The 23,675-nt window shown below is 41.0% G+C and overlaps 1 protein-coding gene across 1 annotated transcript in view; it reads left to right on the top strand.

Moving 5' to 3' along the window:
- Positions 1 to 2,044: 2,044 nt before the first annotated feature.
- The window catches only part of Tmem236 (transmembrane protein 236), a 41,303-nt gene continuing 19,672 nt past the window's right edge, over positions 2,045 to 23,675 (top strand). Inside the window, exons 1-2 of the mRNA XM_051150898.1 lie at positions 2,045 to 2,563; positions 19,653 to 19,725. Of these exons, the coding sequence (XP_051006855.1) occupies positions 2,307 to 2,563; positions 19,653 to 19,725 (330 nt within the window). The 5' untranslated portion in view covers positions 2,045 to 2,306. The remainder of the gene's footprint in view (positions 2,564 to 19,652; positions 19,726 to 23,675) is intronic.

The following is a 23,675-nucleotide window of genomic DNA, read 5'->3' as shown; positions in this document are numbered from 1 at the left end:
CACAACCCAGTGCCCTCTGTTCACATGGGTGTGGATAAAGAAGGGTGGAGGAACTGGATGCAGTGGCATTTCCCAGCCTGCATCTGTGCAGCACATTCTATAAAAATTTCCAGCTTTTGTGCTGGGTGGTGGTGGTACATACCTTTAATCCCAGCATTTGGGAGGCAGAGGCAGGTGGATCTCTATGAGACTGAGGCCAGCCCCTGGTCTACAAAGTGAGTCTATGATAGTCAAGGCTACACAGAGAAGCCCTGTCTCAAAAAACAAAAAAAACAAAAACAAAAACAACAACAAAATTCCAGCTTTTACTATGCATTTGTATCATTTCCCACAGGGACTGCCTTGATTGTATACATTAAATAGTCAGTGGATATCAATAAATCAACATTTATTGCCATAATATTGGGATCTCCGTGGACCAAGAGCAAGAATCACAGCTGGAGAGATGGCTCAGTGGTTAAGAATACTGCTCTTGCAGAGAACCCAAGTTCAGTTCCCAGCAGCCATATCAGATGGCCTACAATTTCTGTACTCCTGTGCGTGCACACATACACACACACACGCACACACACACACATGCACACACACACACACACAGAAAGAGAGAGACAGAGACAGAGAGACAGAGAGAGACAGAGACCGAGAGAGAGACAGAGAGAGACACAGAGACAGACAGACAGACAAACAGACAGACACAGAGAGAGAGAGAGAGAGAGAGAGAGAGAGAGAGAGAGAGAGAGAGAGAGAGAGAGAGAGATTAGAAAAATAAATTAAAAGAGAAAACATCAAGCCCAGGCCTTTAATTCCAGCATTCAGAAGCAGAGGCAAGTGTATCTCTGTGAGGTCAAGACCAACCTGGTTTACAGAGCTAGCTCCTGGACAGCCAAGGCTACACAAAGAAACCGGTCTCAGAAAGAAAGAAAGAAAGAAAGAAAGAAAGAAAGAAAGAAAGAAAGAAAGAAAAGAAAAGAAGGAAGGGGAAAAAGCATTACATTTTTAAAAATGCTTTCCATGTCACTGCTCTACATGTAAGGGGACATTTACTTTGAGGGAATTCAGTGGAGTATTCTAATGCCACCTTCTCTTAGCCCCTGCTATGCCCTACTGCCTCTTGCTGACCATTGCCTCTTCCTCACCTCTATAGTTTTCTACCTGCAGTGTCACCAACATCTGTCACTTCCTCACCTCTGTAGTTTTCTACCTGCAGTGTCACCAACATCCTTTACTTCCTCACTTCTGTAGATTTCTATCTGCAGTGTCAGCAACATCCTTCATTCACCATAGTCATCCTTTATCTTTCCTTCACTTTCTCATGGCCCAAAGACAAAGTCTCCCACAGTTTAGGCTTACTATAACTTATACCTTTGGCCTTTGGTCTCTGTTGTTGTTTACGGGTCTATTTTGGACTATGAACACTTTCGAAGCAGGCATCCCTGTTGTTCAGGATCATACCGTGATACCTAGTAAAAGGATCACCGTGCGACCCCAAATATGTTTTATGAATGAAGTATCCTTCATAAATGGACACATGAATTTCCCATATTTCATGTGATTCACAGAGAAGATAAAGATCCCTGAGTGTGCAAATCCTGGTAACAGGCTTCCTGTGACAGCTTCCTGATCAGTGAATGAAGAACAGTGTAAATGTGAGCTGCACAGCACTCAGCGTCCAACAGTGAGTGAGGACTGTGTCAGGAGGGATCCTGGCTAAGAAGGTGATAAAATGAACCCAAACTCCCCTTCTCAGGACTTTGGAGAATTAAAAACAGTAGCTTTGAAGATCAAGACTTGTACTTTGAGCGCCTCTCTTCCTGAGTTTACTTCTGTGTAAAGGCAGGGCACTGGAAGCACGCATGTATTCTAGAAAACAAAATCTATTTTTTTTAACTCTAGAATTACATTCTTCTAGTGGTTCTGTCTAATAAGGGTTATCTATTATACAAATGACTTCTGTGTCAAAATTATCCATAAACATAACATTAAAAACAAAAACCAAAAATAACACAGCAACAATACAACAGACCCTGTTTTTTTCCCCAGTGTTTCCATGCTTGTGAGCTCATCTGACTTCTAGTAGGGCATGTGTAAATGCATTTAGTGCTCACTTCCACAGTGGTTCTGTTTCTTTAAGAGAACTATGGCTGTTAACTCAGATCATTGAACCATATGAGGGTCAATAAAAGAATAAAACCACTGGTTCGCGATCTGAGGACAAGGAACTTGACCCCGGTGTGTGTTCATTCACATGCTATGCACAGTCAACAGGGGAGTGCCAGGCCCTCGGCTGCTGCTCGCTGCTTCTCAGGATGGCTTCCGGCAAAATAATTAAGCTGGTGGTGTTTGAGCTCCTTGAGTTTGCTGCCTTCTCCATTCCTACCCTGGTGATAATGGAACAGTTTGCGAACGCCTATCAAGAGACAAAGTTTGCAGGTGACAGGACACACTATTGGCTCATTGTTTCCTGCTCCATTGCCTACGTGGCTCTAGTGAGCCTCTTGATCTGGGTTCCGATAAAAATTGTCTTATACAAGAAACGGCATCTTTACAAAAAAATCATAGGATGGTAAGTAAAAGAGCTCATTAGCAGGGGGTTCCTGCCGTGGTTTTATCTTTGAATGTGATGGGTATATGTGTGCCAAGCAAGGGAACTTAGCACAAGCATGTGCAAGATTAATAGTGGCATTGCACATAGGTTCTACAAATGTATTGAAGCTGTGGTATCTTTTGTATCTTCCATGTCAATGTATTGCTGCTATGGTTTCATCTACATTTTTTATGATCATTTTTTTCTGAATAACGAAGCACATATGTTAACATGGTATGTTGGTTTGAATATTGCTAGTAATTTCTCAGTACATGAAACTGTTGCTACACATACACCACAACCACAGGGTTAGGACACAGAATTTTACTTTTGTGCCAAACTGAAAGTAACATCTCCTTTTAAGTGTTTACATTGCATTTTGTTGGTCTAAGGTACGATTTGACCATTCATCAACTGAGATGTTTTAGGCAGATTGATTACTAGGATTTTTTTAAAACGAATGCTTTAGGCAGTGGTAAGTCCTACTAACCATGGCAGGGAGAAAATACATCCATGATCAAACAGAAGTACTTTAGATAAAGATTTGATGTGGCCGCGTTCAGTGGTATATGCCTGCAACCCCAGCAATCAGGAGGCTGAGGTAGAGGTTCAGGGTCAGCCTGGGCTACATAGCGAGATCCCAGCACTCAAGAGAGGAAAAAAAAGAAAGAAAGAAAAAAGAAATAAACACAGCAGCAACACCAAAATCCCCTTACTTTGGCCTTAACTGTCAGTTTTGACTGGTGACTCAGAGAACAACCCTCTTACTATTGTAGTGGATCTTCAGATCTGGTTCTTACTCATCTGGGATTTCTTTATTTTTCCCTGATAAGTTAAATTCCCTTTGATGCTGACCTTCTACTTCATCAGAGAGCATCATAGAGTGAATCTGAGAAGAAAAGAGCTGAGTATTGTAATAGAATTTGGGAGCAGCAATGTAAACACCATGCATACAGAAATGTACTCTTTAGAAGGATGCTGACACAGAGAGCTGCAGTATGGGCGGAGTTGACCGAGGGCTCCATAGTACTGACTCTGGAGGTGGCTCCCCAAATCTTGCCAGGCCACTTTCTGTTCTCTAAGGGCAAGGCTTCTAAGAAGTAAATCATTTTGTTGTTGATACGAGTCAGTCACAGACTTTCCAACCTTGGCTTGAACCTCAATGTCAACACTGGGGTGACTTGGAGGTAGAGCAAACATATACCCCGAATTCCTTTGACTATCCAAGACTGTTAGATGAGCAAAGGATTTTGAAGAGATAATGGCAGTTTCAAATGACAGTGAAAGTAAAACTGTAGGCCAATAGCCCACTGTAGCCCACTGTAGTGACCCACCCAAGGGAAAATAGCCCACGGTAGTTCCCCTGCACAAGGCTCTTGGATTTGCTGGTTTGTTTGTTTGTTTTTTAAACATTGGCTTATTTTTCTAGCACTTTATGTTCCAAATGTTATTCAGATGGCAAACTTTCCCATGTAATTTATTATCAATATGATGAGTATTAAGCTATAGTGGCCTTTTCACATGTGTTATACGTGGATTTTTATTTTTTAGTTCTTTACCACCTCATACAAGTACTTTATCTCAAAAAGTAGATATTTTCGTGAGTGTGCCATTAGTATTCCCAAAAGGAAACTGATACTCAGAAAAACTTAGCAACTTTCCCAAAGCCAGTTTAGTAAGTGATAGAAGTGGACTTTAGACTTCAGCCTGCCTCAATCCACACCTGATACTCTGCAACCTCTGTTCTAGACTCTCTCTGATGAGCAAGACCTTGGTTCTGTAGGGCAGTTAAGGTTGAGGAGACGGCTACTGTTCCTAATCTTGAGGACAGGGGCCCTCTCGCCTCTTCTGATATCTGCTGGAACTTCATCTGGTACATCAGTCCCAAGTAGTCCCTGCATCGAAGGGTTCTGGTTTGCTGCCACGACTTCATTTCTTAGTGTTTTCTTCTGGAGAAGCCTCTTCCACACCCTAGTTTCTGTTTGTGGGCGAGGCTGGCCACAGGTGCTGTCAAGGGTTTTCCATAGATGCCAGTTTATCTGTAATTTCACTGAACTCTGCCACTATTTCCTCATAGGCACAGGCATGAACACTATCTTGTAGTTGCCTTCTACTGTTATAAAAGAGAAGACACACACATGGAAACAATTTGCAGGCATTTTATGCATTCAGCAGAGCTAAATTTAGACTTTATGGCAACTCAGTGAAGTTAGGTGTTGCTTCCCTTGTGTTATATCTCAAGAAATAGAAACTGAAAATGCTAACTTTGTCAAGAGATATGGCTAGCTTGGGGTGAGTCTGTAGTTTCAGAGCTGCCCATTTCTGTGCAATTTCTTCTGTCTTGTAAAATGTTTCTTCTTCCTTTTTTGACTTTAAGGATCAAGCATAGTTTACTTTCATGGCATATTTCTCCCAAAGATGTACATTTCAATAATGCTCATATATGATTGCCAATGGTATTTTGTAGGATCTCTTTTGTCATTTGAACATATGCAAGGCAGCTTAGTGATACATTACAACCTCAACGTTATGTTTTGCATTTACACAAGTACAATTAGGTGTAGGTTATTAAACCTTAATTACAAAATAAAGATATCTAAAAAATAACAATATACATAGTAGGGATCACAAACACTATTATTTTAATTTACTATTTATTGTTGAGTAGCTAGGTAGATAGTTGTTCATATGAAGTTTCACAGACCCTTAAGTTCATAGGTTTGATATTGATGAGACTATCTGAGAGCATCCTGGAAAGGCCCTCATGAACCCTATGAAATTAGTCTCCAGAGAGAATGGTACCAGAGAGCTAAGAATCCGTCCAAAGAACAGGAGTAGGAGAGAGCAGATGTGGCTTGACACTGGCTTATGTGAGTTATTTTTATCCCCTGAGCTTTAGTTTTATCAAGAACAAAGCAGGGATAATCTAGTTTCCATTCGGGTGCTTTTGTTTAAAAAAAAAAAAAAAGCATAAGGTTTTGCATCTAAAGTTGTTAGCACACTGCGTTGAGGCACTGTGTAGATATCAGTGTGCGTGAGTGCCAGCAGAACTGGTTATCTCATTTAAGACATGAGCTTGTTTAATCCTTGGAGTGATCTTGAGAAACGGAGGAAGTCATGATAAAAGTGAAGAAAGGTAGATGCTGACAGCGGTACTCCTAGAATGTGAAGAGTTTTGAAGGATCATTTTTGTCCTTTGAACATGAGAACCCATTCAACCTCAGATGTTAGGGGTTTTGGGTTTCATTTGCTCTGTGACTTACAGGACAGTACTGTGACTTGACCAGGTGGCTATAATTCTCCTTTTATAAAGAGGAAGAATGTCATGGAGCTGGAGGCAAACACTAAGTCAACAGCAGAGACTGAACTTTCACTTGTCCTGGACACTTCCTCGTTCTTTTAGAATTGTTGTTCCTTCTGGATTGCTTGTTATCATTCATATGGCTTAGGGAGAGGCTAGGGGTAATAAAGAAAAGCTATGTAAGTGAATAACTAAGTGTATTGTATACACCACTCCATAAGAGAGATCCTCTCCTGGAAGGCCAGAAGGCTCATTGGAAACAGGACAATGCTGCAGTATTCCCAGATCACCTCGGAACCCAGAGCTGTGTTTCAGGAATCCTCCCTAGACTTTCCCATCATACAGCTATTTCAAATCTGTGGTAGTGTGAAGTTTGAAAAACCATATTTTGAGTGACATTTTAGTTTGTCGAGGTTTTGCCGTTGGCTTTGTATTAGGCAATGGTAACGGCAGTGCTAAGTAGCATCATAGCAAAACACGAACAAATATTTGTTGATCACTTCCTATGTGCCATGCGTACTTCTGAACACGTTAACTCTGTGTAGCCATGGCTGTTCTGGACTTGCTCTGTAGATCAGGCTGGCCTTGAACTCATAGAGTTGCCTGCCTCTGCCTCTCAAGTGCTGGGATTAAAGTAGTGAGCCACCACCCAGCACCTAGTGGCTGCATCCCTCTTGAATAAACAGTTCTGAACATTAGCTTTGTCCCTTAAAAATCAGCTCAGTGTCTAAACTATCTCCTACAAGATAGACTGCCTTCCTCTTTTTTTTCTTCCTTTCTTTAAAACAGAGAGCATAGTATTTTCTGTGGTTTAATTACCAGAATGGTCTTCCTCTGACGAAACCTGCCACTGTGAAGCTTCCTTCCAACACTCTTGAGACTGACTTTGTGTCCCTTTGCATATGAGTGAACTTGGCAATGGCCAGGATTTCTGCCCATGGTTCCCCAGCAACCCCTTAAGCACACCGACCATTGTAGAAAATATAAGCTGTTGTTTCTGTGATGTGTCTCCAGGGTGACTTCTCTGAGCACATTGTATCTGTCCCAAAGTTTTTCAGACACATGAAGGTGGTCATGTCACCGTACTGGGCTCAGACATGGCCCTAGCCATTCTGTTTTGTTTTTGTTTTTATTTTCTTCAGTTTTCAGATTCTCACCAGTACTCCTTGCCCCGTAATTCCTGGGATTTATACAGTTTTGGAAGTCTCCTTGGGATGTTGGCTGGCTTTCTAATGTCTGGATATTATACCTTAATGCCCATTTGATGTAAATACTGACTCCAACCATCAATTCAGCACCATTGACTTCATTTCTAGTCATGTCACCAGCTTTATAACTAAGGGTCCAGTTGACTGAGACTTCCAGAAGATTTACTTCAAAGTGGGTTTCCTCATCCTGAACTTAGGCAACACACACAAGTCTATAAATGGATTAATTTTAGAGGTCTTTATCTTTCAGTCTTGAGAACACTTTGCTAGACATGTGCTTGACACAGATGAGGTGAACAGGCAAGTGAGTGAGTAGTTGTGGTATTTTTAAACCTGAGTTCAGTAGTTTACTCTTTTCTCCTCTTTTCTTTCTATTTAGTCTTCTCTCACACAGTGCATCCTAACCTCAGCCTCCCCACCCACCACTCTTCCCTTCCCCCCATCCCACCCTCTCCTCTCATTCAGATCCACTGCTCCTCCGTTTCCTTCCAGAAAGGAGCTGATCTTCCAGGGATATCAACTGAACATGGCATAAGAAGATGCAATAAGACTAGGCACAAACCCTGAGATCAAAGCTGGATGAGGCAACCTAGTAGGAGGAAAAGGGTCCCAAGAGCAGGGAAAAGACTCAGAGACACCCAAACTCCCACTGCTAGGACTCCCACAAAATCTCCAAGCTAAACAACCATAATAAATATGTAGAAGACTTAGCACAGGCTCATGCAGGCTCTCGTTCATTCATGTTTGTGATTCAGTCTCTGTGAGTCCTCATGAGCCCTGCTTAAGTAACTTGATAGGCTGTTTTCTGGTATCCTCAGCCTCTCTGGCTCCTAAAATCTTTCCTACTTTTCTTCTTCAGGATCCCCTGAGCTCTGCCTAATATTTGGCTTTGGGTCTCTGTATCTGATCCCATAAGCTCTGGGAGCAAGGCTCTCTGAAGACAACTGGGCTAGTCACTAATCTACGAGTGTAGCAGAATATTATTAGGAATCATTTCACTGACTTTTTTCTTTTCTTTCGCTCTCCTTCCTTTCTCCCTCTTTCTTCCTTTTTGCTAGTCACATTTGGCTCTACCCTAGGTCTCTGGGTATCCAGCTTCCAGTTCCTGGCCATGCAGACAGTGTTGGACATGGGCTTCTCTCATGGCTTGGGACTCAAGTTTGACCAGTCCCTGCTTGGCCACTCCCACAAGTTCTGCAACACATTTACCTGAGTACATCTTGCAGCCAGGCTAGGTTGTAGCTTGAAGGTTTCGTGGCTACATTGGTTTCTCAGTCCCACCACTGGAAGCCTTGTCTGGATATAGAAGAGAGCCAGTTAAGGCTCCATATCCTCCATTACTAGGAGTCCTCACTAGGGTCACCAGGAAGTTTCCACTGCACTAGGTTTCCATCACCCCACAAATGACCCCTTCCCCAATCCCAACAATCTCTCCCTATACGCTCTCCCTCAGTCCCTCCTTCTCTCACCTGATCCTTCCTGTTTCCATTTCTACCTGTCCCCAATCCACCTGCAGAACCTATTTTGTTCCTCCTCCTCCCCTGGGAGATCTATTCATGTCCCCTAGACCGTTCTTTGTGGCTTCACCTATTTGGGTCTGTCAATTCTGGTATGATTACCGTTTATATAACAGCTGATATTGCAGGCTCAGTTTTCTTAACCAATATATTTTATTAACAACTTAGTGACCGGGCGTACGTCCCTTATAACCCGACTAACCAAAACAGTAGGAAATGAGGATTAATGGACACAATAACAAAACCTTAAGGATATCAGTTCCGAGGAATGATTCTCCGGGCGTGAGCCGCAGGATTTCTTCTGCTGGAACCTGGGGTAACCAGGACCCCCAGAACCTCAGCAGGAGCCGGAGCCCCGCAGCCTTCCCTCGAGCGGTTCTCTCTAGGAACGTCTCGAAGTGCAGCGGTGAGCAGCCAAATCTATCCCAAGTCTCCAAAAAGCCCCCGCCTCCAGTTCTGGCTCATTTATATATCTCCTCCCAGAGTCTGTTCACGGGATCTTTTCAGCTGGCAACAATTAAGCTGCTGCATGAGGCGGTTGCTCTTCTAGTGGATTAACCTCACCTGTTCTCTCACGAGACTGTTCCAATCCCGCACTTGGGATCCTAAAAAACAGGGTTATCGCTCCTTCACATATCGACTTATAAAAGAGTCCATATCATATTTGTCTTTCCTGGTCTGGGTTACCTTGCTCAGGATGACTTTTTTTCTAGTTCTATCCATTTGCCTGAACATTCTATATTAGTTAAAAAAAAAATCAATGAGTAATACTTCATTGTGTAAATGCACTGCATTTTCTTTATCCATTTTTCAGTTGAAAGACATCTAGGCTGTTTGCAGTTTCTGGCTATTATGAATAAAACAGCTATGAACATAGTTGAGCAAGTGTCCTTGTGGTATGGTGCAGCATCATTTGGGTATATGCCCAGGGTCTTGAGATAGATTTGTTCCCAATTTTCTAAGAAACTGCCATATTGATTTCCATAGTGGCTGTACAAGTTTCCACCAGCAGTGAAGGAGTGGTCCCCTTGCTCCACACCCTTGCCAGCATGAGCTGTCACTTGAGGTTTTTTTTTTTTTTTTTTTAAATCTTAGCCATTCTTATGGATGTAAGATGGAATCTTAAAGTAGTTTTGATTTGCATTTCCCTGGTGGCTAAGAATGTTGAACATTTCTTTAAGTGATTCTCAGCTGTTTAAAATTCCTCTATTGAGAATTCTGTTTAGATCTATACCTTATCTCACATTATTTAGATTATTTGGTTTGTTGATGCCTAGTTTCTTGACTTCTTTATGTATTTTGGGTATTAGCCCTTTATTAGATGTGGAGTGGCTAAAAATATTTTTCCATTCTATAGGTTGCCATTTTGTCTCCTATTGACAGTGTCCTCTGCCTCACAGGAACTTTTCAGTTTCATGAGGCCCCATTTATTAATCGTTGATCTTAGTGCCCTCCCCTAGACTTTTGACTGGTGGAGTCCTCCTCGCCCCCCCGACCTGACCACAGCCTATCAGGTTTTATCTGGATAGTCTGCATCTCCCTTTCTCTGTGTTCCCACAGGGCCTCTCCACTAAGGGGCAGTGATCAAATTGCTGGCCCCAGAGGTCTTGTCAGAGGCAGTTCCCCACTACCTCACTGCTTCCCCATGTGCTGTCCATTGGCTACACCTGAACAGGAGGTCTAGGTCCTCTGCTTGCATTGTCCTTAGTTGGTGCTATGTCTGGCTTCTTTATTTAAAAAAAAAAAAAAAAAAAAAAAAAGCAAGTGTCCGTAGGTATGTGGGTTTACTTCTGAGTCTTTATTTAAATTCCATTGATCAAACTGTCTGTTTCTATTCCAATAGCATGTGGCTTTTATTACTATTGCTCTGTAGTACAGCTTGAATTCAGGGATGGTGATACCTCCAGAAGTTCTTTTGTTGTTCAGGTTTGTTTTTAGCTATCTTGTGTTTCTTTGTTCTTCCCATTGTTTTTTCAATGTCTGTAAAGAATGTGGTGAGATTTTGATACGGATTGCATTGAATCTGTAGATTGCTTTTGGTAAGATGGCTATTTTTACTACATGAATCATACCAGGCATGACCATGGAAGATCTTTCCATCTCCTGATATCTTATTCAATTTCTTTCTTCAAAGACTTGAAGTTTTTGTCATACAAGCCTTTCACTTGTTTGGTTAGGATTACCCCACATAAACGATATTTTATATCGTTTGTGGCTATTGTGAAGGGTGTTGTTGCCCTGATTTGTTTCTCAGTCCATTTGTCATTTGTATATAGGAGAACTGACTTTTTAAAAAATAATTAATCTTATATCCAGCCACTTCACTGAAGGTGTTTATTAGCTGGAGCAATTCCTTGGTAGGATTATTGTGGTTGCTTATGATACTATCATATCATATACAAATAATTATACTTTGACTTGTTAACAATTTGTTTCTCTTTGATCTCCTTTAGTTGTTTTATTGCTCCAATTAGAAATTCAAGTACTATATCAAATAGATAGGGGGAGAGTGGGCAGCATTGTCTTGTTCCTTAAATCTCTTTCTTCCTTCTTCATCTCAATCCCTTCTAACACCCCAACATCAGGTAGAAGAAAAAGAAGTAAATGGGGAGAGGGGGTGTAGTTTTCCTTAGCTACTTCCTCATGTTTGGGGCTGTTGGGTTCCTTGGGGGCAAGGCCAATCCTCATTTCAGGGTATCTTCTTCTCGTCTAACTGCATCAAGAGCAACCAGGAGTAGCAGGGGGGAAACACCAGCAGCCTTCTTCTTTTTCGCAGCCCCCAGTCTCTCTCTGGGTCTAGCTTTTATCCCCTTGTCTAAGACCATGCCCCGGCATGAAGCACTTCACATCTGACAAACATCATGTGTCCTTTCATGAGGCAGTTATCAGCTGTTGACAAACTGGAGCAGCCCCCATATCCCACACCTGGAATTAAAACAAAAACATGTTTACATATAAACCAAAACTTCCACAAGTATTGGATTATGTCAAATGCTTTTTTGGCACCTGGTGAGAAGATCATATAGGTTTTTTTCTTTCAGTTTCTTTAGATGGTAGATTACAATATAAACTGGTTTTTTGTTTTTGTTTTTGTTTTTTTGATTTTTTTGATTTTTTTTTTTTTTTTTTTTTTTTTTTTTTTTTTTTTTTTTTTTTTGTATGTTGAACCATCCCTGCATCTCTGGGATGAAGCCTACTTGATCGGGGTAGATGTTTTAGATGTGTTCTTGGATTCAGTTTGTGAGCATTTTTTTGAATATCTTTGCATTTATGTTTATAAAAGAAATTGGTCTGTAATTCTCTTTATTGAGTATTTATATGGTTCAGGTATCAGGGTGATAGTGGAATCTCATGCTTTCTCCATCTATGGTGATTGAAAGTTTTGTTGGTTATAATAGTCTGGGATGGCATTTGTGGTCTTCTAGAGTCTGCAGCCCTAATGGCTTTTAGAGTCCCTGTTGAGAAGTCAGATGTAATTCTAAGAGGGATACCTTTATATCTTACTTGCTGTTTTCCTCTTGAAGGTTTTAATATTTTTCTTTGTTTTGTATGTTTAATGTTTTTATTATTATACAGCAAAGAGAGTTTCTTTTCCGGTTTAATTTATTTGGTGTTCTGTATGCTTCTTTTACCTCTATAGGCATCTCCTTCCTTAGGTTAGAAAAATTTTCTTGTATGATTTTGTTGAAAATATTTTCTGTGCCTTTGAGCTGGAACTCTTATTCTTCTATTCTTAATATTCTTAGATTTGATCTTTTCATAGTGTCCCAGATTTCCTGGATGTTTTGTGTCAGGAATTATTTAGTTTTAACATTTTCTTTGACTAGTGTGTCTGTTTCTTCTATTGTGTTTGTATGCCTGAGATTCTCTCTTCCATCTCCTGTGTTCTGTCAGTGATGCTTTCATCTGTAGTTCCTGTTCACTTACCGGGATCTTTCCATTTCTAGAATTCCCTCAGCCTGTGTTTTCTTTATTGTTTCTATTTTTGTTTTTAGGTCTTCAATGGTTTTATTTGTTTCCTTTGATTACTTGTTTGCTTGTTTGTTTTTCTTTCTTTCTTGGCTTTTTTAAGGGTTTTATTAATTTCTTCCAATTCTTGGTTTGTCTTTTCCTTCATTTCTTTAAGTGATTTATTTACTTCTTCTTGAAGGACCTCTATTATCTTCATAAAGTTGGTTTTAAGATCTTTTTCTTATGTTTCAGCTGTATTGGAATATTTACAGCTTGTTTATTGTGTTCTTATGATTGTGTCTAGGCTTCTGGATTTGGGGTGATTATAGGTCTAGGTGCTGATTTTTGGGCTCTTTGTTGGATGGGTGTTTTGTTCCTTGGTCTCTGTTTCTTGTTGGTCTTCTGGACTGTATGGCATGTTATTGATTAGGGAGCTCTCTGACCATTTTGGAGGCTGGTACACAGCAGTGGAGGTCAGGAAGTTTGGAGATAGTGTTGGGGGGGGCACTGAAAGGGTGGAGGAGGTCTGCAGGTAGACATTCTACCTGAAGTTCTGGTGTCCATTGTGGCCTCTAGTGCATCAGGCAGTCTCTGTCAGAGTTGGAGGCCAGGATATGGAGGTTCACAGGTGTGCATCCTATTCGATCTTCTGGCAGGTGTGGCCTGTGGTTGTGCAGAGGGTGTTTGCCTGAGGTAGCTGATAGAGTAGGGGAGGTCTTTGGGCAGCTGACCTACTTGGTTTCCTGGAAAGCAAGGCCTGTGGTTGGGTAGGGGATGTTTACTTGAGAGAACTGAGAGTGTAGGAGAAGTCTGAGGGTGGCTGACTTACCTGCCAGTAGTTTAGTCTTATTCCTACCAGTTTTAACCACTTCTCTGCTCAGCTGAAACCTTTAAAATTTTGATAGCCTCACTCTGCAAGTTGATAGCCTGACTTGATTTTGTGTTGTCTGTAAGTGAGCTGAAGTAACTTCCTTACTTCCTGTCAAGTCACATAAAATGTCTTAGCCTAAATGATCTTACCAGGACTCTTCATGTTCACAATAATCTACCAGTCCATTTTAATGATTTAAGCAAACTATTGCATAAATAGCTATAAATGTAGCTACTTAGACTTCTTTGCAATTCCCGTTTCTCATTAACACAATCCTTTTATAAATAAACATTTGTGTATTAGCCATCCACTGTCCAGAAGGCTTGTCCCCAAACTGACACCTGGGATTCTAATTACCATATCCCAAGACTTTTAGCCTGGCATTTAAGACTGTCTGCCCTCTAACCTTGATATACCTCTCCAAACTATCTCATTACAAAAATTCTTTATTTAGTTGATGCTATTTCCAAACAATTCTAGGGAAATCTATCACCACAGTAGGCATTGCGTCCTTCCTCAAAGATTTGTGGTCTACTGTAGAAATTACATGGTTTTATACGGAAACTAGTGATGTCATACTGAAAGTAAGATTGTTATTGTATGTCTGAATATATGGTATATATGTTCATGTATGTGCACATATGTATGGGTACATGTGTGAAACCTAGAGGTTGATACCAGGTATCTTCCTTTATTGTTGTCCAACTTTTTTTTTTTGATAGAATCTTTCATTAAATTAGGATTTGCTATTTTGGCTAGATGATCCCTAGGGTCCTTCTCCATCTGCCTTCCTGGTACTGAGACTGTAGGAACACACTCCAGTGCCTGATTTTTGTGTGGTTCCTCACACTTGTCCAGCAAGTACTAGCTCCTATCCCACCCCTTTAAAATAATTCTTTATGCCTCACCATGCCTCACTCCATCAGCCCAGCATGCTGCCTTGAATGCAACAGGTTTTCAGGCTTGTGTGTGTGGCCACAGGTTTTAGAGTAGAGAAAAAGCTCACAGTGTAAACTTAGTTTGAGCTGAGCTTGAAAAGATGAGGGTGGAAGACATCCCTATGGGTGAGGGTGGATAGTGAGCAGATGGGGGAAAGCATATATGTTTTAATGTGTGGGAGAAGACCAACGTGTTTTTGAAAGGAGCTAGCAGAAAGAAAAAAGCCGTGTAGCCTCACGACCATTGGGAACTTGAGATTTGCACTCAGGACATCCTGTATTAGACCTCAGCTTTTGCATCCTATCGGAGAGCCTGGAGTGAATTAACTAAACCTTCAGCAACAGCCTAAACATCAGTGAGAGGCTTGTGGGGGGTTTGACTGAGGGAAACACCATGTTTCACTGCAGTGCACGCCATTCAATAGCAACTTAGAAGAGAGTACAGTAGGAGTGCTCTTGTCTGGGGAGTGAAGACCGGATTCAAGGGAGCCTTCTGGCAGGAAACTTTGATCTAATGACTTAGGGAAAATGGAATCTTACAAGTTTCTTAGCAAAGAGTAATTTCCCAAGTAATTATCTGACCCTTTGGCCCACCAAGCTTCCTCTATGAGTAATCTCAGGGCCAAACTTGCTGCACAAACAGGATGTTTTAACGTGCTGTGATTGAGCTTTGGTCTTCTCATGCTGGGCTCAGATTTTGGGAGAGTCTTTCGATTGCCCAGTCAACGACCATGGCATTAAAGTCATGGGACTTGCACTTTTTCAATATTCACCTGCCACCATGCCCACATTTTTTTCCCCAGTGTGCTGTATATATACAGTGATATCCTGTTTAAACATAAGCGGATATTCAGAGATGCTACTAATATCTCTAGCTGAAAGTCTCTTACTCTAGAATTATTATGCAATATTCTAGACTTGCTAGAACAAAGTATATAAGCTTGCTGACATAACAGAATTTGTCATCTCAACATTTTAGACACGTAGGAGTCTGACGAACAGTTAGCCATGTTGCTTCCTTCTGAGGAGACGTAAGGGAGAATGTGTTCCATGTTCATTTGGAAGTATACGGTGGTGGCCAGCCATCTCTCTATCCCTGTTCTTGATTTCCATGGTCACGTGACATTCTTCCCATTTTTCCTCTCTGAGTAGTCCTTTTGTGTTCCTGTCATGCTGACTTAAAATTTAATCCCGATATCCTATTTTAACTGAATTAGTTTACCTTTTACTTTTGTAAGAACACTGTTTTCAAATAGTTTCTATTCTGAGAAATAGGGACTCAGCCATAATGGGAGCAAATTCAGTCCCATAGCACCCCATCCTTAGAAACCTCAAACTTCACACTTTTTCCCTGCAGAAAGTACATTCATGCTAGCATCTCAAAAAAGTTGTGTTCATCCCAGTATCAGTTCTCATTTACACATCATCCCAAAGGGCCCCAAATATCCATCTTAAGAGCAAAAATTGAGGAAGGACTTGTCCTGAGTCAAAATTCCCCGCACTCGGTGACCCTGTGAAACAACCAGACAAAAAGTAGGTCACAGGGCCAAAAGAGATGATTTAAGAAAGCTTGCAGAAAACTCAAGCTCAATTTCCAGCACCCAGCCGAAGAGGATCTGATAGCCTTTTCTGGCTTTCTCAGGCACCTGGAAACACCCCCCCCCCACACACACACACTCATGCACGCATGCGCAAAGTCATAAATAAAAAATATGAATTGTTAAAAAAGTATGTTGCTTCCAAACAGAATAACCAGTAAGCGGGAAAGGGGAAAACAATGGGTTCAAAGAAAGATCAAACTTAGGAAGGAAAATCCCATTCAATTTTGTGGCTAGATGCTCTGTTCTCTGGACCATCTTCCAGGCCCACCAGGATGCTGGCTTCTGGTTGGTGGCCTCTGCTCTGAATTCACAGAGGAAACCTTAGCTTGTTCAGCCCCTGAAGCAGTCAGAGCCGCTCTTTCCTCTTTTGGGATAACACGTTTGTAGACAAATAGTTCTATCAGCTCATTTCCTCCCCAGAGTCCCAGAAGCTGAAGAGCCTTCCTTCATCTTATCCCTTGTCTAGCGTCTTCCGCCCAAGGCTTTCTGCTGATGTAGGCAATTGAATTCACGAGTGACAATCTTGATGTTCTCCTCAAACATGTTTTTGTCATCCTCTCCCCCTAATATAGATGGGGTAAGAATTTAATAAAGTTCTAGTTTCTTTTTTTTTTTTTTGCCACACATTTTAAGAAAGTTTATTGTTCTTCAGTTAATGTTTACCACAAATAACAAGGAGAAAATGGGTCAAGCAGTAAGGAGTTCCAACACTAATTAAAGAAAACGTAAGTAGCCCCATGGTGGTGGTGCATGCCTTTAATTCAGTACTCAAGAGGCAGATGCAGAACTCACTCCATGAGTTCAAGGCCAGGCTGGTCCACAGAATGAATTACAGGATAGCCAGGCCTACACAGAGGAACAATGTCTTGAAAAACCAGGAAAGGAAAAGGAAACATAAGTAGGGTATGTATCAGATATTTTACAGCTCCACACCAACTGATAGACTAGTAATAAATAAATATCTTATAATTGAAATCTAGCATTTTACACACTATCAATATTGGCAACAACCTATAGCACTATGATCAGGAATTATAACTTATCACATAATCTACTCATGTCACACACAACAGATATTTCAGAATCTGGTATACAATAGTAACTACATTGTTGTTACTAGCGATTACAATTTCTATCAAGGTTTTTGTTTTTGTTTTTGTTTTTTTCAAGACAGGGTTTCTCTGTATAGCCTTGGCTGTCCTAACCTTGCTTTGTAGACCAGGCTGACCTCACCACAACTGGGGAAATGCATCAGTAGACAGGCACACAAATTATTGTGTTTAAAATCCCAAAAGAACAGGCTAGAGGGATGGTTTAGAGGTTAAGAGCTCTGACTGTTCTTCCAGAAGTCCTGAGTTCAATTCCCAGCAACCACATGGTGGCTCACAACCATCTGTAATGAGATCTGGTGCCCTCTTCTGGCCTACATGCAGGCAGAACATTGTATACAAAATAAATAAATAAATCTTAAAAAAAAAAATCCGAAAGAACTTGAATAATTGTAATTCTGTATGAAGGTTGGAGACATAAGGAATGACCGTATTTTAGATTATTTTAGTCATTTAGGTTTTATCCTGAGAAGATTTCTCAGGATTCAGTAGATTCCCAACTGTTTTTTAATACATAAAAAAGATTTAGAAAGCGTATTCTAGAGTCTGGAAACAAAGAATAAGCTACTCAAGGTCAGTTTTGTGAGATGAAGAAAGGGGAAGAGAACAAGCAGTAAAAAGAGAAGAAACTCAGGATTTCAAGTCATTGTAAGGGCCAAGAGCACAAATCCTGTAGACAAGGAATGTGGAAATGACCAAAGTGGGAGACGTAGGTGACAAAGTGGCAGAGAGCCCCTGGCAAGAGGAACAGATAGTGTGAGCCTGAAGTGAGACTGAGGAGAAATCAGTGCGGAGGGATCCTGAGATACCCAGACAGCTGGAATGGGCAAAGTTAAGTAAGACTGAACAGCAGATAATTTTAAATGAAGAAAAACAGGAAAAAGGATTTCTTGAGGAAGGTGTGGCCTGCGGTGAGAAGGATCTGTTGTATTCCAACTGCAGTGCACATCCATTAGATATATCTGTGATTGTAGTGAAATATACTTAACAAAATGTATGACCTTAACCATTTTGTGTAGTGCTCAGAGGTATCAAATGCACTTGAGTTGCTGGCCTACCATCACTGACAACCGTCTGTCTATAAGCCCTTCTCATCTTTCAAGACTGAATCTTCATGCCCATTGAATGCAAATCCCTCATCCTCTGCCCACTGCCTCCTATCTTAGGATATACAGTGATAAAAAATATTTTACATTTGAAAATGTGACTCTGAGGGAGATGGCAAGATGGATCAGGGTGCCGGCATGAGATGCTAAGTTTGAATGCCCAACACTCATGTAAAAGACTTGGCATGGGTGGATGTGTGTACTGTAATTCTGGCACTGTGGGGCCAGAGGCAGGAGGATACAGAGAAATCACTGGGCACAAAGTCTACCTGACATTGCGAGCTTCATGATCATCGAGAGACCCTGTCTCAAGGTATAAGGCAGAGGTCAATAAAGGAAGATCCAAGACAGGGTTTCTCTATGTAGCCTTGGTTGTCCTGAACTCACTTTGGAGACTAGGCTGGCCTTGAATTCACAGAGATCCACCTGCCTCTGCCTCCCTGAGTGATGGGATTATAGGAGTGCACCACCAAGCCCAGCTCCCAACTTTCTTCTTTATGTTTTATTTTATTAAAATGACAAAAATAATTAGTTCTTGTATACTTATTTTAATATCCATTTTACCTAGTGTTAGCTGATTGTAGTGAATGTGGCTTACAGAGGGGCTGCTGTCTCCCTCTTAATTATGCCTCTGTCTAAGATGGAGCTGGGATAAGAGAGGCATGCAGAAGTGGGAAGAAATTGTTAATGCTTTGAAATTATTCAATACTTCTCATGCTGAGGAGCACTTTATATGAATGGAATTCATGTAAGGTATTCAGGGAAAAGGGAGATCAATGTTTTATTGTAACAACAACAACAACAAAAAACATTGATAGGCTGGTGACCCGGCTCAATGGGTAGGGCTTGTCCCGTAAGCATAAGGACTTGAGTTCAGTTCTCCAGAACCCTCACAAAGGTCCAAACTCAGTCAGTGCTTTTATGGGGAGTTAGAAGGCAGGGATAGGAGACTCTCCAGACACTCATGCGATAGCCTACCACACCTCATAATAAAGTGACGGGAAGCCCTACCCCAAACAAGGTGGAGGTGATGACCAATACCCAAGTTATCCTCCGACCTCCACACACGTGTTTCTGCACTCACACATACCTCCACCCAGAGGCTCAGAATATCTTTTTGTCTTATTAATTCAGGAAGCTAAGCATCCCTTTGAATTTCCCCTGTTATAAAAATACAGCACGCTATTTATTGTTTATCTGTCACTAGTTTAATAAGTACTTGGCCTATTTGGGAGGCTCTCATCCCTTTGTTGGAGAAACTAATTCTGGTTTTTTTTTTTTTCCCCTGCTCATGCTACATTTTTGCCATACTCAAACATTTGGGAAATAGAAATAGGGAAGCAGTGAGATTCTTAGAAAAAAAAGTGTAGCTGAATGAAAGAGGAACTACCGAATTAGGAAAGTGTAACTGGAACTGTTGCTGTGCTGTGATATTGCTGTTGCTTATTTTTTCTCTCCATTGCTAGGCGACCTGCTCTGATGATGTGTGTGATGCTCACCACGCTTCCCAGCTTTGCCTTCTCCATAGCAGTGACTGAGGTACACGATTTTGATTTCTTCCGCTGCAGGCGTTGGAGAGCGTAGAGTGCTGTGGTTTTGAGTTTCAAGAGAGTAGTATGCCCAGGACACTTCTAAAGTTTATTTTACTCCAATCTTCTTCCAGATTCACGCACGCATACACACGCGCGCACACACACACACACACACACACACACACACGTGTATGGTCCTTATTGTAAGATAATTATTTTTTCTATGATTTGAGAGATAGTCTGACATTCAGTTACTAAAACACATTGTTTCTGTACTTGTGTATATGGTACAAGAGTATACCTCAAAGTCATAATAAGTAAAGAGTCTCAGTCAACCTACATTCTTACACAATTATCTTTGTTATGTTACACATTTTGCATAAAATGTGGTAAATATTTTGTACATGTTAATCATTGATTTGATAAAATATGGGTTCAAATGGTTTCCAGCAGACAACGAGATCATAGGACAGGACAAATATAGACAAAATTCAGAGACTGGAAGAACTTCACTTTCCACAGAAGTCAGGATAGGCCTTACCAATGACGTTATTAACTTCCGAGGTATTAGGAAAGGGGACATCGTTGGCTTAGGAGGCAGGCCTGGAAGAGGCATTCCCAGCACTGCTCACCTCAGTTTATAAAATGATGGCATATCCAGGGTGTGATAGTTTCTTAAATTGTTATTTCCTAAGATGTCTCACCCATTGTATAATTATCTTTTCTGTTTTTATGAGATTTCCACTGAAGTATCACACGTAAACAGAAACATGCTTGAAGCATAACTGTGTAGCATCAACGGAATGTCACAACATAGACTCTGACACAGCTCTACTCAAATCAAGGTGTGCAGCCTGAATAGCTGCACCCCCAGTAGCCCTGCAATGGTTCCCTTTCCTTCCACTCTTGATGGAGCCATTTGCCTAGTTTTGAATTTTCTATTAGGGGAAGTCAAATTATAACTATATTTATTGATTACATATTGTATGTCTTCTATTGTATTCATACGTATAATGTGAGGGTCCGTCATGTTTTATGTCTAGCTATAGTTCACTTTTTCTTTCTTTTTTTTTGTTTGATTTTGCATTTTATTTATATATTTTCATTTTCATTTTCATTTTATTTTTTGGGAATTTCATATATAAACAGCTGTATTTATATAATTTATAATTTCTCACCTCTTATCCCATGTCCCCCTATTCCCTCTCAAACTCATGACTTCTTTTTTTCCTTTAAGTAATGTTTTTTCATTTATTTATTAATTTAATTTCTTTACAGCCTGATCCCAGCCCCCCTCCCTCTTCTCCTCCTAGTCCCACCCTCACATCCCCTACCCCGCTCCCCCCTCTCCTTTTTCTCAGAGAAGGGGAAACCTCAAGGGGTGTCAGCCCACCTACCTCAAGTTGCAGCAGGAGTAAGCACATCATCTTCCACTGGGGTCTAATAAGGCAGCCCAGCTAGGGGGAAGGTATCCAGTGGCAGGCAACAGAGTCAGAGACAGCTCCCACTCCCATTGTTAGGGGACCCACATGTTGACCACGCTGAACATCTGCTACATATATGTAGGGGGCCTAGGTCTAGTCCATGCATGCTCTTTGATTGGTGATTCAGTATCTGTGAACCCCATGGACCCAGGTTAGTTTACTCTGTAGGTCTTCTCGTGATGTACTTGACCTCTCTGGCTTCCTTTGTCCTTCCTCCCACTCTGCAACTGAACTTCCCAAGCTCAGCCTATTGTTTGGCTGTGGGTCTCTGCATCTGTTTCTATCAGTGGCTGGATGAAGCCTCTCAGAAGACAGTTATGCTTGGCTCCTGTCTGCAAGCATAGCAGAGAGTCATTAATAGTGACAGGGGTTGGCTCTCTGCCATGAGGTGAGTCTCAAGTTGGGCCAGTCATTGGTTTGTCATTCCTGCAATCTATGCTCCACCTTTACCCCTGCACTTCTTGTAGGCAAAGCAAATTTTGGGTCTAAGGTTTCGTGGGTGGGTTGGTGTCTCCCTCCTGCAACTGGATGTCCCATGAGGAGGTGGCCAATTCAGGCTTCTTAGCCCCTGATGCTAGGGGCCTCCATAGAGGCTCCTAGGAGCCTCCTCTGTCTCAGAGATGACCCTCAACCAATTTCCGTGCTCTTTCCTGGTCCTTTATCCTCTACCTACTGCACACCTGACCCCTGTTACTCTCCCTACTCCCTCTTCCCACCCAATTCCCTTCCTCCATCTCCTTCAGATTTTCTATTTTATTTCCTGTTCTCAGTGAGATTCAGGTCTTCCCTTGGGCCCTCCTTGGCTTCTTTGGTCTATGGATTGTAGCATGGTTATTCCATACTATACGGCTAATACCCACTTGTAAGTGAATACATACCATGCGTGTTTTTCTGGGTCTGGGTTACTTCACTCAGAATGATCTTTTCTAGTAACATCCATTTGCCTGCAAGTTTCACGATGTCTTTGTTTTTAATCGCTGGGTAGCGTTGCATTGTGTAAACATACAGTTCAATTCTTTTCATTGCTTCACACTCAAGTATTTCCTCTTAGAGGCTATTCTAATTTATTTATTTATTTTGTGGTATTGTGATTGAGTCTTTGTGGGGGCTAAGCATATGCTGTACCTCTGAGGTACACTTGCCCAGCCCAATGCTGCAGCTTACATTTTAGTTGTACAGTTCCAGTCTGCTGCTGCTACGCTGAGGCTGGTACGAACTGGGGTCCTTGAACACAGAAGGCAAGCACTCTACCACTGAGCTGAGTTCTCAGTGCTACCAGTTCCGTTCTTGATGATGATTTCAGTTGTTTCCATTTCAAGCAAAAGTTGCCCTGAACTTGGTGAAATTTTTTTTTTATAGATGCACATACATCAGTTGATTGGATGCGTAGGAGCAGAATGGATGGTTATACCATTATACGATATTCAATCACCCGATGTAATGAATCATGTCAAGCAAGTTGCAAGAGAGACTGTGCTGACATCTGCCTGGAAAACTCCAGTAGCAGAGAATGAATGCTCCCTCCTTTTCATGTTCTTTACCAGAATTTGCATTTTGGTTTGTTTATCTTTAATTTTTTTGTTCTTTTTTTTGTTTGTTTGTTTTAGCTAATCAGAGGTATATATTTTTGAAACTCGTTGCACTTTAAATTTTCATTTTTCCAAATGAAAAATGTGAGGCTGAACATTTTTTCATCTTTGCTTATTCATTTTTGTATATCTTTTAAAACTGATTTGATTTATAGCATGAGCAGGTTGTATTTATGTATTTGAGAACACATACATTAGTCTCTGTCTCTGTGTCTCTTTCTCTGTCTCTGTCTGTCTCTGTCTGTCTCTGTCTCTCTGTCTCTGTCTCTGTCTCTGTCTCTCTCTCTCTCTCTCTCTCTCTCACACACACACACACACACACACCAATACTGAAAGAAAAATGAGCCATTTGAGAGAGAGCAAGGTGCAGGTTAACATCGAAGACTTTGGAGGAAGGAAAGGGACAAGAAAATTATACAGTTACATTATACTCTCAAAAAATAAAAGAATCACCCAAAAACATTAATATGAAAGTGCTGTTTACATGTTTAAATTACAACCGTTCTTAAATGTGTGTACTATAATAAATATGTTCACCCCAGAACTTACCTCCATAATTTTACTGGGGTCTTTTGATGAGAAGGGTTTCTTTTTGTTTTGTTTTCTTTTAAAATAGTCTGATCAACTCTTTCATTTGTTCAAAATGCTTCTAGGGAGTGAATTGAGGAGACTTTTGAATCTAAACTGCAAAGTCCTAAAGATCTCATCACATCTTTTGGAAAATGTGTGTTTTTTTTTTTCTTCTTCCTTTAGATTCAGCGTCCAGCTGTAACAGTGTCTTACTATGTTGTATAGCAGTGGGTCAACTTGTGTTTTTTCCAATAAGCAGTGCACCATTTTGTAAAAACTCAATCCTTTGTGTTTTTCCACAGAGTCCTCTTTCA

This window comes from Acomys russatus, chromosome 9 (genome assembly GCF_903995435.1).
Source record: "Acomys russatus chromosome 9, mAcoRus1.1, whole genome shotgun sequence".
In the NCBI taxonomy this organism is placed as follows: Eukaryota; Metazoa; Chordata; class Mammalia; order Rodentia; family Muridae; genus Acomys; species Acomys russatus.
The sequence above is the reverse complement of the archived record's forward strand: the minus strand, read 5'-3'. Positions and strand labels throughout refer to the sequence as shown.